The 16,777-nt window shown below is 66.2% G+C and overlaps 2 protein-coding genes across 2 annotated transcripts; both read right to left on the bottom strand.

The window, feature by feature from the left end:
• Positions 1 to 699: 699 nt before the first annotated feature.
• On the bottom strand, positions 700 to 11,903 carry LOC127466186 (ephrin type-B receptor 4-like; the record flags this gene model as incomplete). The annotated part of the gene is given in 15 exon segments (XM_051776784.1): positions 700 to 1,699; positions 2,136 to 2,329; positions 2,877 to 3,026; positions 3,657 to 3,875; positions 4,509 to 4,589; positions 4,592 to 4,759; positions 6,135 to 6,256; positions 6,543 to 6,586; positions 8,702 to 8,867; positions 9,290 to 9,434; positions 9,998 to 10,491; positions 11,083 to 11,242; positions 11,358 to 11,579; positions 11,582 to 11,647; positions 11,649 to 11,903. Coding segments are annotated over 15 exon segments (2,589 nt in total), but the record flags the coding sequence as incomplete, so codon positions are not given.
• A 30-nt stretch (positions 11,904 to 11,933) lies between these two features.
• LOC127466184 (cGMP-specific 3',5'-cyclic phosphodiesterase-like) lies at positions 11,934 to 13,270 on the bottom strand. The gene is made up of 2 exons (XM_051776782.1): positions 12,151 to 13,270; positions 11,934 to 12,120 (listed from the first exon to the last, which is right to left on the bottom strand). Exons 1-2 carry the CDS (start codon positions 12,538 to 12,540, stop codon positions 12,028 to 12,030), a joined length of 483 nt encoding a protein of 160 aa, XP_051632742.1. The 5' UTR covers positions 12,541 to 13,270; the 3' UTR covers positions 11,934 to 12,027.
• Positions 13,271 to 16,777: the final 3,507 nt, after the last annotated feature.

Genomic DNA, 16,777 nt, shown 5'->3' with positions numbered 1-16,777 from the left:
TGGGGGAGGGGCGGCTTCAAATTTTGGGGGGACCTTAAAAAAGGGGGGGCAGGGGGGAGGGGAGGGGCCCTTATTTTTGGGACCCTCCGGGGTGGGGGAGGGGCGGGGGGGGATCCCCTGTATTTTGGGGGTTTGCGGGGTGGGGGAGGGGCGGCGGCCACGCCCGGTTCGTTCTTTAAAGGGGCCACGCCCCGAAACTGCCCCGGGGGGGGGGGGGGGAGGGGAACTCCCAAATTCAGGGCCTTCCCCTCCCCCCCTTTGGCTCTGACCCCCCCAAAATGTCCCCAAAGACCCCCCGAGTGTCACCAGACCCCTCCCCCAAAGACCCCCCAAAAACCACCCCCCTGAACCCCCCCAAAGTGTCCCCAAAATGTCCCCAAAATGTCCCTAAAGACCCCCCAGACCCCCCCAAAATGCCCCCAACTCTTCCAAATGTCCTCAAGGACCCCCCCAAAACCCAAAAGACCCCCAAAATGTCCCAGACCCCCCCAAAATGTCCCCAGCCACCCAAAGTGTCCCAGAACCCCCCCTGGACCTCCCAAAATTTTCCCCAAAGACCCCCCCGTGACCCCCCCTAAATGTCACCGAAGTGTCCCCAAAAATGTCCCCAAAGCCCCCCCGTGACCCCCCCAAACTGTCCCCAAAAGGTCCCCAAAGAACCTGCCAACCCCCCCCACCGGGCTCAGCCCCGCCCCCTCATTTGCATACCTGTGTTTTATTGGCTCCCAACCCGGGAGTTGGGGACTAATTAATTAATGATTCATTAATTAATTCGATAATAAAACACCGGGGGGGGGGCCCTGCCCGCCCTGGCCACGCCCACATTGACCACGTCCCCTCCCACACAGGGGGCCGGATTGGCTGTGACGTCACTGGGGTCACATTCAGGCCACGCCCACGGGGGCCCTGTGACGTCATTGATTGGCAGGGTGGGGTGGTGACGTCATCGGGGTGACATCACGGTCCGTGGTGACGTCATAGGGTGACGTCAGTGGCCATCTTGGATTGGCGGCCATCTTGGATTGGCGGCCATCTTGGATTGGCGGCCATATTGGAATGGCGGCCTCGTTGTGTCGGGGGCCATATTGGAACGGGGGCCATCTTGGATTGGCCGCCATCTTGTAACAGGGGCCTGGCTGACACGGGGGCCACGTTGGACAGACGGGCATTTTGGGGCAACTGCTGGGTTGGAGCAGTGGCCATGTCGTCCCGGCAGCCACGTCGTCCCGGCAGCCATATTGTCCCGGCAGCCATGTTGCAATAGCGGCCATGTTGTCCCGGCAGCCATGTTGTCCCGGCGGCCATGTCGTCCCGGCGGCCATATTGTCCCGGCAGCCATGTTGCAATAGCGGCCATGTTGTCCCGGCGGCCATGTTGTCCCGGCGGCCATATTGCAATAGTGGCCATATTGTCCAAGCAGCCATGTTATCCTGTCAGCCATATTGTCCCGGCAGCCATATTGTCCCGGCGGCCATGTTGTCCCGGCAGCCATATTGCAATAGCGGCCATGTTGTCCCGGCAGCCATGTTGTCCCTCAGCACCGCTCCTGGCGGCGCCATCTTGCCCCAGGCTGGGCTGGGCCGGGCTGGGGGGGGTTCAGCACCGGGGGTCCCCTTTGGGGGGGCTCTGCAGGCTCCGGGCGCCCTCCAGGATCCGCTGCCGGTGCCCAGCCGGCGCCGCCTCCGCGCTCAGCACGTCCCTGGGGGGCCATAATGGGGGGGGTCACCGCCGGGTCCCCGCACCCTCCGTGCCCCTCATGCCCACCTTGACCCCCCCATCACCCCCCATTGGCCTCCCAGCCCCCTGTGACAACCCCAGACCCTCCCACACCTCTCCAGACTCCCCAAAACCCCCCCAAAAATGTCCCCAACTCCCCCCAAAATGTCCTCCAAACCCCCAAAAATGCCCCCAACCGCCCCAGACCCCCCAAAATTCTCCCTAAATGTCCCCAAACTGGCCCCAAAGCCCCCTCCAGGTGTTCTGAACACCAATCCAGGTGTTCTAAACCCCCCAAAAAACTAATCCAGGTGTGCTGGGACCCCCCCAAAACTGATCCAGGTGAGCTGGGATCCCCCCAAAAACCATCCCAGGTGTCTTGGCCCACCCCCCCAGGTGTGTCCCGTGTCCCCCCTCACCTGTGGGGGTCCGGGGGGGCCACCCTGAGGCTCTGGGGGTGGCGCATGAGGCGGTCGAGGGCGTGGACGATGCGGGGGAAGGTGGGGCGGGCGCGGCGCTCGCGCTGCCAACACTCCAGCATGAGGCGGTGCAGGGCGGGCGGGCACCGCGCCGGGGGCGGCAGCCGGTAATCCTGCTCGATGGCGTTGATCACCTGGGACAGGTGAGACAGGACAGGTGAGACAGGGACACAGGTAATCCTGCTCGATGGCGTTGATCACCTGGGACAGGGGAGGGACAGGTGAGACAGGGACACAGGTAATCCTGCTCGATGGCGTTGATCACCTGGGACAGGTGAGACAGGACAGGTGAGGGACAGGTGAGGGACAGGTGAGGGACAGGTGAGGGACAGGTGAGACAGGGACACAGGGAGTCCTGCTCGATGGCGTTGATCACCTGCACAGGTGAGGGACAGGTGAGACAGGTGAGGTGAGACAGGGACACAGGTAATCCTGCTCGATGGCGTTGATCACCTGGGCCAGGTGAGGGACAGGTGACGAGTTGGCAGCTCTGAGCAGGCTCTGGGGGTTTTTTGGGGTCCCGGATTTCGGGGTGACTCCCGTCCTGGTTGGACACGTCCCAGTAGGGCCCCTCCCCGAAGGACAGAGCCTCCCTCAGGGATCGGGGGATTTTTGGGGTTTGGGGGGGGTTCCAGGGGGGCTCTGGGGGTCTCTGGGGTCCCGGATTTCGGGGTGACTCACGTCCTGGTTGGACATGTCCCAGTAGGGCCTCTCCCCGAAGCTCAGCACCTCCCACATGACGATCCCGTAGCTCCAGGCGTCGCTGGCCGACGTGAAGGTGCGGAAGGCGATGGCCTCGGGGGCCGTCCAGCGGATCGGGATCTTCCCCCCCTGAAAACGGGGGCACGGGGGGGTCAGGGGGACCCCCAAATCCCCCAGGGAGCCCCAAAACCCACCAGGGAGCCCCAAAACCCCCAGGGAGCCCCAAAACCCACCAGGGAGCCCAAAAACCCCCCAGAACCCCACAAGGACCCCAAAACCCCCCAGGGAGCCCCCAAATCCCCCCAGAACCCCACAGGGACCCCAAAACCCCCCAGGGAGCCCAAAAACCCCACAGGGACCCCAAATTCCCCAGGGGGGGCTCGTGGGGTCTCAGGGCCTTGGGGGCTGTCCCCCCCTGCAATTTGGGGGATGTTTGGAGGTCCCAGGGGGTATTTGGGGGTCCCACCATGGAGCTGGTGTAGGTGGGGTCACTGGGGGTATTTGGGGGGTATTTGGGGGGTCACTGGGGGTGTTTGGGGGGTCACTGGGGGTATTTGGGGTGTATTTGGGGGGTGTTTGGGGGGTCTCTCACCATGGAGCTGGTGTAGGTGGGGTCACTGGGGGGATTTGGGGGGATTAGGGGGGTATTTGGGGGGTATTTGGGGGTCTCACCATGGAGCTGGTGTAGGTGGGGTCACTGGGGGTGTTTGGGGGGTCACTGGGGGTGTTTGGGGTGTATTTAGGGTGGGGGTCTCTCACCATGGAGCTGGTGTAGGTGGGGTCACTGGCCCCGTCCCCCTGCAGGGCTCGGGACAGGCCGAAGTCGGACACTTTGCAGACCAGGTGAGCGTCCACCAGGATGTTCCGCGCGGCCAAATCCCGGTGCACGAACCCGGCCCCGGCCAGGTACGACATCCCCGAGGCGATCCCGCGCAGCATGGACACCAGCTGGAGCGGGGACAGCGTCCCCTCACGGCCCTGGGGACAGCAGGGGGGTCACAGAGTCACTGTGGGGTCATTGGGGTCACTATTGGGGTCATTGGGACACCCCGGCCTCGGCCAGGTACGACATCCCCGAGGCGATCCCACGGAGCATGGACACCAACTGCAGGGGGACAGGGTCCCCTCACGGCCCTGGGGACAGCAGGGTCAGTATTGGGGTCATTGGGGTCACTATTGGGGTCATTGGGACACCCCGGCCTCGGCCAGGTACGACATCCCCGAGGCGATCCCACGCAGCATGGACACCAGCTGCAGGGGGGACAGCGTCCCCTCCCGGCCCTGGGGGTCACAGAGGGGTCATTGGGGTCATTGGGGTCAGTACTGGGGTCACTGGGGTCATTGGGGACACCATGGGGTCATGGACACCAGCTGGAGCGGGGACAGGGTCCCCTCTCAGCCCTGGGGGTCACAGAGTCACCATGGGGTCACTGGGGTCGGTATTGGGGTCATTGGGGTCATCGTGAGATTCCCCCATGTCCCCCCAATGTCCCCAATCCCCCCAATCCCCTCAAATCCCTCCAATATCCCAAATATCCCCCCAAAATCCCACCAAAAGCCCCCCCAAGCCCCCCCAAACCCCCCCAGCCCCCCAAATCCCCCCTCCCTGACCCTGAGGAAGGCGTCGAGGGCCCCGTGGAGCAGGAACTCGGTGAGGATCATGGGGGGGGGTCCTGCGGGGACCGACCCCCGCGCAGCCGCAGCACGTTGGGGTGGCGGAACTGCCCCATCCGGGCGGCCTCGGCCAGGAACTCCCGGCGCTGGCCCTCCCCAGAGCCCCCCTTCAGGGTCTTCACGGCCACCTCGGCCTCGGGCTGGCCCGGCACGGACAGGCGGCCCCCGCCACACCTCCCCGAATTCACCTGGGGGGCAAAAAATGGACATCAGAGACCCCAAAAACCCCAAAAACCACCCCAAAAACCCCAAAAACCACCCCAAAATAACCTCAAAAACCCCTCGGCCTCGGGCTGGCCGGGCACGGACAGGCGGCCCCGCCACACCTCCCCAAATTCACCTGGGGGAGAAAATACCCCAAAAACCACATCAGAGACCCCAAAAACCCCCAAAACCACCCCAAAACCCCCTCGGCCTCGGGCTGGCCAGGGACGGACAGGCGGCCCCGCCACACCTCCCCAAATTCACCTGGGGGGCAAAAAACCACCTCAGAGACCCCAAAAACCCCCCAAAACCACCCCAAAATACCCAAAAACCACCCCAAAATAACCCCAAAATAACCCCAAAACCCCTCGGGCTGGCCGGGCACAGACAGGCGGCCCCACCACACCTCCCCAAATTCACCTGGGGGGAGAAAATACCCCAAAAACCACATCAGAGACCCAAAAACCACCCCAAAAACCACCCCAAAATCCCCCCAAACCCCCTCGGCCTCGGGCTGGCCAGGGACAGACAGACGGCCCCGCCACACCTCCCCGAATTCACCTGGGAACCCAAAAAATACCTCAAAACCCACCTCAGAGACCCCAAACCCCCCCCAAAATCACTTTGGTGGGATAAAACTCACCTGGGACCCCAAAAACACACCGGGGACCCCAAAAATACCCCCCAAACCACCCCAAAATCACCTGGGGGGGATTAAACACACCTGGGACCCCAAAAATAAACCAAAACCCACCCGAAATTCACCCCGGGGGGTCTCTGAGGGTCTCTGTGGGGTCAGGGGGTTTTGGGGGGTCTCTGTAGGGTTAGGGGTTTTTTTGGGGGGGTTTGGGGGGTCCCAGGGGAGTTTTGGTGGTCTCTGTGGGGTCAGAGGGTTTTGGGGGGTCTCAGGGGGTTTTTGGGGAGTCCCAGGGGGTTTTTTGGGGGATCCCAGGGGGGTTTTGGGGTCCCACCTGCCCCGATGACTCCTCGATGGTGACACAGGTGACGTCGATCCGGGGGTCAATGATGGGGTCTCAGGGGGGTTTGGGGGGTCTCTGTGGGGTCAGGGGGTTTTGGGGGGGGTTTGGGGAGGGTTTTGGGGGTCCCAGGGGGGTTTTGGGGGTCCCAGGGGGGTCCCAGGGGGGTTTTGGGGTCCCACCTGCCCCGATGACCTCCTCGATGGTGACACAGGTGAGGTCGATCGGGGGGGTCAGTGATGGGGTCTCTCTGGGGTTTGGGGGGTCTCTGTGGGGTCAGGGGGTTTTGGGGGGGGTTTGGGGAGGGTTTTGGGGGTCCCAGGGGGGTTTTGGGGGGTCCCAGGGGGGTTTTTGGGGGTCCCAGGGGGTTTTGGGGTCCCACCTGCCCCGATGACCTCCTCGATGGTGACACAGGTGACGTCGACCTCGGGGGGCGAAGTCCCTCAGGGCCAGCTCGGGGTCCTCGTAGGTCAGGGGGGTCGATGTAGAGCTTCCCCCCTGAAACTGGGGGGCAAAGGGGCATTTGGGGGGCATTTGGGGGGCATTGGGGGTCCCCGGGACCCTCTGGGGGCACCTGGGGGGATTTTGGGGTCATTTGGGGCCATTTGGGGGCCATTTCAGGTCCATTTTGGGGGCCATCTGGGGACATTCTCGTGACATTTGGGGCCATTTGGGGCCAATTGGTGCCATTTGGGGCCATTTCAGGCCCGTTTTGGGGCCGTTTTGGGGCCACTTTGGGACGTTTTGGGGCCATTTGGGGCCGTTTTGGGGCCGTTCCCTCCCCCCTCACCGTCTCTGGGGCCGTTTCGCTGCTTCTTCTTCCCCCGGAGCCGCCTGAGGGGACACGGGGGGGGAAACGGGGTGAGACCCCCCTGGGACCACCCTGGGACCCCCCAGAGACCCCCCAGAGACCCCCCTGAGACCCCCAAACCCACAGAGACCCCCCAGAGATCCCCCAGAGACCCCCAAACCTCCCAAACCCACAGAGACCCCCCAGAGACCCCCCTGAGATCCCCCAACCCCCCCAAACCCACAGAGACCCCCCTGAGACCCCCCTGAGATCCCCCAAACCCCCCAAACCCACAGAGACCCCCCTGAGACCCCCCTGAGATCCCCCCAAACCCCCCAAACCCACAGAGGCTCCCCAGACCCTCAGAGAACCCCCAGAGACCCCCCCAAAGACCCCCAGAGACCCCCCTGAGATCCCCCAACCCCCCCAAACCCACAGAGACCCCCCAAAGGGACAGAGACACCCCCCCCAAACCCCCTCTAAGCCCCCCCAGATGCCCCAAACTGCTCCCAGGACCCCCCAAACCCCTCCCAGGACCTCTCAAATCACCCCCAACCCACCCCTCGAACCCCCAAAAGCCCCCCCGACCCCCCAAAGTCCTCTCAACCCCCCCCGGCCCTCCCTAAACCCCCCCAAACTCCCCCCCAAACCCCCCAAAGGCCCCCCAGGACTCCCCAAACCCCCCCAGACCCCCCAAAACCCCCTCAGGCCCCCCCGACCCCCCCCCTCAGGACCCCTCAACCCCTCCCAAAATCCCCCCAAAATCCCACCCAACCCCCCCAGGACCCCCCAACCCCCCCCAGGACCCCCCCAGGACTCCCCAACCCCCCAACAAATCCCCCCAGGACCCCCCCAAAGCCCCCCCAGGATCCCCCCAAAGCCCCCAAAACCCCCCCAGGACCCCCCCAAAGCCCCCCCAGGACCCCCCCAAAGCCCCCCCAACCCCCCCCTCACCTGATTGCCAGCAGGACCCCCCCCCAGCAGCAGCAGCACCAGGAGCCCCCCCAGGGCGGCAGCTCCGGCCACGACCCCCCCGGGACCCCCCCGGGCCCCCTCTGTGGGGGGAGGGCACAGTCAGGGGGGGCTGGGGGGATTTGGGGGGGTTTGGGGGGGATTTGGGGGGGATTTTGGGGGAGTGGGGGGTCCTGGGGGGGGGGTTGAGGGGATATGGGGGGGGATTTGGGGGGGTTTGGGGGGGGGTGGAGGGAGTTTGGGGGGAAATTTGGGGGAGGGTCTGGGGGGGAGGGTCCTGGGGGGCTCAGGGAGGGTTCGGGGAGGGGGGTTCAGGGAGTATTTTGGGGTTATTTCAGCGTATTTGGGGTTATTTTGGGGTTATTTTGGGTTATTTTGGGGTTTTTTCAGGGTATTTTGAGTTATTTTGGGGGGTCCTCTCACCCGCCCCAGCCGCACTGAAGGTGGTCTCAGGGGGTATTTTGGGTTATTTTGGGTTATTTTGGGTCGCTTCAGGATATTTTGGGTTATTTAGGGGGCTCTCTCACCTGCCCCAGCCGCACTGAAGGTGGGGGTGTCTCAGGGGTTATTTTGGGGTTATTTTGGGTTATTTTGGGGACTCTCTCACCCGTCCCAGCTGCACTGAAGGTGGGGGGGTTATTTGGGGTTATTTCAGGATATTTTGGGTTATTTTGGGTTATTTTGGGGACTCTCTCACCCGTCCCAGCCGCACTGAAGGTGGTCTCTGGGGTTATTTGGGGTTATTTTGGGTTATTTTGGGTTATTTCAGGGTATTTTTGGGGGGTCTCTCACCCGTCCCAGCCGCACTGACGGTGGTCTCAGGGGGTATTTTGGGTTATTTTGGGTTATTTTGGGTCATTTCAGGATATTTTGGGTTATTTAGGGGGGTCTCTCACCCGTCCCAGCCGCACTGAAGGTGGGGGTGTCTCAGGGGTTATTTTGGGGTTATTTCAGGGTATTTTGGGTTATTTTGGGGACTCTCTCACCCGTCCCAGCCGCACTGAAGGTGGTCTCTGGGGTTATTTGGGGTTATTTGGGGATATTTTGGGTTATTTTGGGTTATTTCAGGGTATTTTTGGGGGGTCTCTCACCCGCCCCAGCCGCACTGACGGTGGTCTCTGGGGTTATTTTGGGGATATTTTGGGTTATTTTGGGTTATTTCAGGGTATTTTTGGGGGGTCTCTCACCTGCCCCAGCCGCACTGACGGTGGTCTCTGGCCCGAAGTCCCCGTAGCCCCCCGAGTTCCTGGCCCGGACCCTCACCCCGTAGAGGCCCCCCCGGCGCAGCCCCCCCAGCTCCGCCCGCGCCTGCGGAACCTTCAGGAACAGGGGGGGGCCCTCCCCCGCCCCCAGCTGGGGGGGACCCCGAAATCAGGGACACGCCCCCCCAAAGACCCCCCCCAAAATCAGGGACACCCCCCCCCAAATCAGGGACACCCCCCAGAGACCCCTCCCCCACCCCCAGCTGAGGGGGAGAGACCCCCAAAATAACCCCCCCTTAAAAGACACAGCCCCCCCCCCCCCCCAAGGACCCCTCAAATCCCCCCCAGGACCCCTGTGAGTCCCCCAAAGCCCCCCAAGGACCCCCCAAATCCCCCCCCGGACCCCTCAGAGCCCCCTAAAGCCCCTCAGAACCCCCCCCGAGCCCCCTGAAGCCCCCCAGGACCCCCCAAAGCCCCCCAGGACCCTCCAAATCTCCCCCAGACCCCTCAGAGCCCCCCAAATCCCCCCCAGGACCCCCCAGATCCCCCCCGGCCCCCCCCAGCCCCCCCCACCTTCTCGTAGTACTTGACCTCGTAGTCCAGGACGGGGGTCCCGGGGGGGCCCGGGGGGCCCGGGGGGGTGGCTGGGCCAGGCCAAGGTGACCCCCCCCGGGGGACCCCCCCGACCCCGAACCACGCCCGACACGGGGGGGGGGCACTGGGGGGGGGCACGGGGGGGTCAGAGAGGGGGGTCTGGGGGGGTCCCAGGCGGGTTTGGGGGGTCAGGGGGGGGAGATTTGGGGGACTCAGGAAAGTTTGGGGGGTCCCGGGGGGGGTTGGGGGTCCAGGGGATGGGGGGGTTGGGGGGGCAGTTTGGGGGGCTTGGGGGGGTTTGGGAGGGTTTTTTTGGGGGGGGATTTTTTGGGGGAGGGTTGGGTGGATTTTTAGACAGTTTTTTTGGGGTTATTTGGGGGGGGTTTTAGGCTGGTTTTGGGGGGGGGGGTTGGAGGTTTTTTTGGGGGAGGATTTTTGGGCAGTTTGGGGGGTTTTTTGGAGGAGTTTTGGTGATTTTTGGGTGGGTTTGTGTTTTTCGGGGGGGGTCTCCACCGTCGTCCCCCCCGGTGACGTTTTGGGGGGGTTTTTGGGGGGAGGATTTTTGGGGGGGGTTTGGAGGGTTTTTTGGAGGAGTTTTGGTGATTTTTGGGTGGGTTTGTTTGTTTTTGGGGGGGGTCTCACCGTCGTCCCCCGCGGTGACGTTTTTGGGGGGGTTTTGGAGGGGTTTTTTGGGGGGAGTTTTGGTGATTTTTGGGTGGGTTTGTTTTTTGGGGGGGGGGTCTCACCATCTTCCCCCGCGGTGACGTTGATCTCGGCCCAGGGTCCCTCGGGGGGGGTCGCTCCGGGGGTGCCCCCCCGGCCGGCGGGGGGGTGACCCCGCTCCGGGCCGTGACCCGCAGCAGGTACCGGACCCGCGCCCGGAGGCCCCCCCAGGGACACGCGGGGGTCCCGCAGCCCCTCGGGGGGGGGGAGGGGGGCGCGAAGGTCACGTGGGCGCAGGGCCCGCACGGGGGGAGGGGCTCGGGGGGGGGGAGGGTCGCGGGGGGGGGAGGGGCGGCGGCGGGGGCGGGGGGCGGGGGGGGGAGGGGCAGGCGCGGCACCAGAGGTGGTACCGCAGGTCCGGCCGCTCCCCCCCCCGCGCGGGGGGGGGCTCCAGGTCACGACCACCCCCCCCGAGCCGTTCGGGTGGGCCACGAGGCCCAGCGGGGCCGAGGGGGGGGCTGCGGGGGGGGGGGGAAAAGGGGGGAGGGGTGAGTGGGGGGGGAGCCGCGGAGCCCCCAAAAACCACACCCCCCCCCCCCGGGATCAGCAGGACCCCCCAAAATGCCCCCAAACCCCCTCGAGACCCCTCCAGAATCCCAAATGCCCCCCAAACCCCCCCAGGACTCCCCCAAACACACCCAGACCCCCCATGACCCCCCAAAATGACCCCAAACCCCCTCGAGACCCCTCAGAATCCCAAATGCCCCCCAAACCCCCCCAGACTCCCCCAAACACACCAAACCCCCCCAGACCCCCCCATGACCCCCCAAAAATGCCCCCCAAACCACCTCCAGCGCCTCCACAGCCCCCAAATCCCCCCAATTCCCCCAGACCCCCACAGTTGCCCCACACACCCCCCCCAGCCCTCCCCTAACCCTCCAATCCCCCCCAATTCCCCCAAGACCCCCCAAAACGCTCCCCAGCCCCCCCCCGGACCCCAAATACCCCCCCAACACCCCCGCAACACCCCCCCCAATGCCCCCCAGACCCCCCCGAGTTCCCCCCCAATCCCTCCCCAGCCCCCCCCAATCCCCCCCAGCCCCCCCCACCGTAGCAGGGCTCGGGGGGTCCGTCCCCGGGGCCCCGCAGGAAGCCGGGCCGGCAGCGGCACGAGGGGGCTCCGGGGGGAGGGGGCCTCGCTCTGGGGGGGGCAGGGCCGGCAGCGACCCCCCCCCCCGGCTCCGCCTTGAACGTCCCGGGGGGGGCACGCTGGGGGGGGGGGAAAGGGGGGGGTCAGGGGATCACCCCAGAGACCCCCCAAAACCACAGAGACCCCCCAAACCACAGAGACCCCCCCAGACCCCCCCAAACCCCCCAGACTCACGCTGACACCCCTCCTCTCCTCCAGGCTCCGTCCTGGGCTCCCTGCCCGGTGCACACACGCACCCCAGGGCCGGGGGTCTCTCCCACTGCCCGTCCTCCCCGGCAGTACATGAGCGGAGCCCCCCGGGCGGCGGGCACGGCCCCCCCCCAGGCAGGCCCCGGGCACGGGCACCACGAGCCGGGCGGGGTGCACGGTGGGGGGGAAGGCGGCCAGGCGGAGCGCGGGCGGCGGGGGCAGCGGCGGAAGGACAGGCGGACGGACAGCAGGGCCAGGCAGGCCCCCAGGTCCTGGGAAGGCCACGTAGAAGCCCCCCCGGGTGAGGGGGCCCAGCCGCAGCGTCTTGCGGTTGACGGAGCCCCCCGAGGGGCCCCCCCGCGCCCCCCCGGGCCGGGCCAGGTGCTCGGCGGGCCACGGTGGCCACGCGCGCAGCCAGGGGTTCTCCAGCCAGGGGCGGGGGCCCGGGGGCGTGGCCGTGTCGGCGTCGGACTCGTGGTAGAACACCGAGAAGGTCTCCCTTGCAGCGCCGGGGGGGGGGGCGCCCGGGCCCGGGGGGGGGGCTGGGGGGGGCTGCGGGGGCGCCTGGCGGGGCCTCGGGGGTGGAACAGCGACAGGGAGGGGGCGGGCGCCGTGGGGATCGGGGGCGTGAGGGTCGTTGCTATGGAGATCGGGGTCATAGGGGTCGTCCTCGGGGTTGTTTGCTATGGAGATCGTGGTTGCTGGGGTCATTATCAGGGTCGTTGCTATGGAGATTGTGGTCGTGGGGGTCGTTGCTATGGAGATCGGGGTCATAGAGGTCCTCCTCGGGGTTGTTGCTATGGAGATCGTGGTTGCTGGGGTCGTTATCGGGGTCGTTGCTATGGAGATCATAGTCGTAGGGCCTGTTGCTATGGAGATCACGGTTGCTGGGGTTGTCATCGGGGTCATCACTATGGAGATCGTGGTTGCCGGGGTCGTTTGCTATGGAGATCGGGGTCGTAGGGGTCATCCTCGGGGTCGTTGCTATGGAGATCGCGGTTGCCAGGGTGGTTGCTATGGAAACTGCCATAGTCGCGGTCGCTGCCGTGGAAATTGTTGCTGCTGTGGCCGTTGCTATGGAAACCGTGGTTCTCAACTGTGTTGCTATGGAGACCGTGGTTGCTGTGGCTGTTGCCATGGATACCGTAGTCCTCAGGGCGGTTGCCATGGATACCGTGGTCCTCGGGGCGGTTGCCGTGGTTACCGCTGTCCCCAGGGCGGCCGTTGCCAAGGGGGTGCCCGGGGGTGTCCCCCGGGGGTGTCCCTGGGGGTGTCCCCTGTCACCCCCCGTGTCCCCCCAGCCCTGGGGACACTGGCCCTGTCCCTGTTGGTGTCCCTGGGGGTGTCCCTGTCCCCATTAACACCCCGTGTCCCCCTGTCCCTGGGCAGGCTGTCGCTGTCCCTGGGGGTGTCCCTGTCCCCATTGGTGTCCCTTATCCCCCTGTCCCTGGGCAGGCTGTCCCTGTCCCTGTCCCTGGGGGTGTCCCCCGTGGGTGTCCCGTGCCCCCCTGTCCCGGGGCAGGGCTGTCGCTGTCCCTGGGGGTGTCCCTGTCCCTGTCCCTGTCCCTGGGGGTGTCCCTGGGGGTGTCCCCATTAACATCCCGTGCCCCCCTGTCCCGGGGCAGGCTGTCCCTGTCCCTGGGGGTGTCCCCATTAACATCCCGTGCCCCCCTGTCCCGGGGCAGGCTGTCCCTGTCCCTGGGGGTGTCCCCATTAACATCCCGTGCCCCCCTGTCCCGGGGCAGGCTGTCGCTGTCCCTGGGGGTGTCCCTGTCCCTGTCCCTGGGGGTGTCCCTGGGGGTGTCCCCATTAACATCCCGTGCCCCCCTGTCCCTGGGCAGGCTGTCCCTGTCCCTGGGGGTGTCCCTGTCCCTGGGGGTGTCCCTGGGGGTTGTCCCTGTCCCTGTCCCTGTCCCTGGGGGTGTCCCTGTCCCCCGTGGGTGTCCCGTGCCCCCCTGTCCCGGGGCAGGCTGTCGCAGGCCATCAGGGTGAACCTGATCTCTGCCAGGACAATCGTGGCCCCCCCCCGGGGCACCCAGGGCGAGCGCAGCCAACTGTTCTGGGGGGGGCCCCGGGGGGGCCCCGGCCCCGAGCACACCCTCGAACGTGCGCACGGGACCCCCCAGCTCGGGGTCCAGCCCCGACAGCTCCTTCCCACTGCGGGATGGGGGGGGACAGGGGGGTGGGGGGGACAGCAGGGGGGATTGGGGGGGTTGGGGGGATTGGGGGGACACCAGGGGATGGGGGGGACAGCAGGGGGATTGGGGGGGTTGGGGACATTGGGGGGGACAGCAGGGGATGGGGGGGACAGCAGGGGGATTGGGGGGTTGGGGGGGTTTGGGGGGATTGGAGGGGTTTGGGGACATTTGGGGGGACATTGGGGGGGACAGGAAGCAACAAGGATGGGGGGGGCACAGGGGGGAGAGAAAGAGGGACAAAGGGGGGACACAAAGGGGGGGACACACAAGGGGGGACACACAAAGGGGGGACATCAGTGAGTGGCTTTGGGATGTCCCCAAAGTCCCCAACGTCCTCAATCTCCCCCCAATTGCCCCCCCACCCCCCCATCCCCAAATGTCCCCAATGTCCCCCCCAATGTCCCCCCCAATGTCCCCAAATATCCCCAATGTCCCCCCAATGTCCCCAATGTCCCCCCAATGCCCCTCCCCAGCCCCTCACTTCCCCCACTGTCCCTCTGCTGTCCCCTCAATCCCCCCCCAATGTCCCCACTGTCCCCCCAATGTCCCCAAATGTCCCCAATGTCCCCCCCAGTGTCCCCCCAACCCCCCCCCAGTGTCCCCCCTAACCTGTCCCTCTCCCTGGGGGTGGACAGTCCAGCCCAGGTCACTCGTCTCCAGCCGCGTGTCCAGGAGGGTCTCTGGGGGGTGGGGGGGGTGGGGGGAGCTTCAGGGGGGTCCCCAAATTCCCAGGGGGGGACCCCAAACCCAACCTGAGGGGACCCCAAACCCGCTGGGGGGGGACCCGGGCCCCCAAAACCCACCCTGGAGACCCCAAAACACACCTTGAGGGGACCACAAACCCACCCGGGCCCCCAAACCCACCCTGGGACCCCAAACCCACCTTGGGACCCCAAAACACACCCCGGGACCCCAAACCCACCCTGGGACCCCAAACCACCTTGGGACCCCAAAACACACCCCGGGACCCCAAACCCACCCTGGGACCCCAAACCCACCTTGGGACCCCAAAAACACACCCCTGGAACCCCAAACCCACACCCTGGAGACCCCAAACCCACCCAGGACCCAAAACACACCCCGGGACCCCAAACCCACCTTGAGGGGACCCCAAACCCACCCTGGAGACCCCAAACACACCTTGGGGGGGACCCTAATCCCCCCCCCCAGGGATCCAGGACCCCCGTGGGGACCCCAAACCCCCTCAGGTGGTCCCTTTCCCCCCCCTCCCCCAACCCGGGGGGGGGGTCTCTGGTGGTCCCGGGGGGGTCCCAAAAGGGTCCTGGGGGGTCCCAAAAGGGTCCGGGGGGTCCCAAAAGGGTCCGGGGGGGTCCGGGGGGGGTCCCGGGGGTCCCTCACTCACCCTCCTCCGCCAGCCCCCAGCGGGACCCAGAGCCAGAAGAGCCACAGACGCATTTTGGGGGGGTCCCAAAAATCCCGGGGGGGGGGTCCCAAATATCCGAGGGGGTCCCAAATATCCCGGGAGGGTCCCAAAAATCCCGGGGGGGGGTCCCAGGAGTTTGAGGGGGACCCTAAAAAAATCCTTGAGAGGTCCCAAAAATCCCGGGGGGAGTCCCAAAAAATCCCAGGAGGGGTCCCAGGAATTTGGAAGGGGCCCAAAAAAATTCCTGAGGGCCCCAAAAAAATCCCGGGGGGGACCCAAAAATCCCGGGGGGGGTCCCAGGAATTTGAGGGGGGGCCCAAAAACCTCTGAAGGGTCCCAAAAATCCTGAGAGGGTCCCAGGAACTTGGAGGAGTCCCAAAAATCCCAGGGGGGGTCTCAAAAATCCCGGGGGGGGTCCCAGGAATTTAGGGGGGACCCAAAAGTCCCTGAGGGGGGTCCCAAAAATCCTGGGGGGGGTCCCAAAAATCCCCCCCAAACCAGTTTTTTTGGGGGGGAGGGTCTCAAAAGTTCCCGGGAGGGTCCCCAAAATTTTGTGGGGGGATCCCAAAGAAATTTTTAGGGGGGGGGTCCCGTCCCAGGCGCCCCCCTCCCCTTTCTCGGGGGGGCCCCGGGGGGGTCCCAGCGGCCCCTCGGGGGGGGGTTTTGAGGAGCCCGGGGCGGTTTTTTGGGGCGAGTTCGGGGGATTTTGGGCCCCCGGAGGGTCCCGCCCCCCAATTCCGGGGGGGTCCGGGGGGGGGGTCCCGGGTCGGGGGGGGGGGGTCGCGGCCCCCGCCCCCCCCCACAGGAAAAGGGCCTTTGTTCGACACTTCCAGGGAGGGGCCCGGCAGGAACTGGGAGGCACTGGGGGGGAACTGGGAGGGACCTGGGCAGGGTCAGGGGGGCACTGGGAGGGGACTGGGGGGGTCTGAAGGGGGACTGGGGACGGACTGGGGGGGTCTAAAGGGGGACTGGGGGGAACTGGGACAGACTGGGAGGAGAACTGGGGGGCACTGAGAGGGACTGGGGGGGAACTGGGAGGGACTGGGACAGACTGGGAGGGGATTGAGGGGGACTGGGGGGGTCACAGATACACTGGAAGGGCACTGGGGGGGGACTGGGGACAGACTGGGAGGGGAACTGGGGGGCACTGGGGAGGGACGGGGGGGAACTGGAAGGGAATGGGGGGGGTCTGAAGGGGGACTGGGGGGGCAACTGGGGGGGGTCTAAAGGGGAACTGGGAGGGACTGGGACAGACTGGGAGGGGGAACTGGGGGGCACTGGGAGGGACGGGGGTAACTGGAAGGGAATGGGACGGACTTGGGTAGGACTGGGAGGGACTGGGGGAGATTGGGGGGGGCAGAGGGGCACTGGGAGAGACTGGGAGGGGACTGGGACAGACTGGAGGAGATTAAAAGGCAACTGGAGGGGACTGAGAAGGAATTTGGGGGAAACTGGGGAGGAGCTGGGGGGCACTGGGAGGGACTTGGGGGGAGCTGAGGGGCACTGGGAGGGACTGGGGGGGGAGCTGAGGGGGCACTGGGAGGGACTGGAGGGGACTGGGAGGGGACTGGAACAGGCTGGGGGTGTAACTGGGGGACACTGGGGACATACTGGGAGCCGCTGGGGTCACACTGGGAGCGCTGGGCCGTTACTGGGAGCACTGGGGGCCGAGTCCTGGCAAACCGGGCCCGGCCCCGCGATGGCGGCGCCCGGAGCGGCCCTCGGCCGCTCCCACCGCGCCTGCGCCGAGCGCGGCCCGCACAAAATGGCGGCGGCCGCCCCGCCTCACGTGACCCGCCAGGAGATGGCGGCGCGGGGGGGGC

Source organism: Manacus candei, unplaced genomic scaffold (genome assembly GCF_025592945.1).
Source record: "Manacus candei isolate 608988 ecotype Guabito, Panama unplaced genomic scaffold, ASM2559294v1 h1tg000632l, whole genome shotgun sequence".
In the NCBI taxonomy this organism is placed as follows: Eukaryota; Metazoa; Chordata; class Aves; order Passeriformes; family Pipridae; genus Manacus; species Manacus candei.
This window is presented reverse-complemented; position numbering and strand designations above follow the sequence as displayed.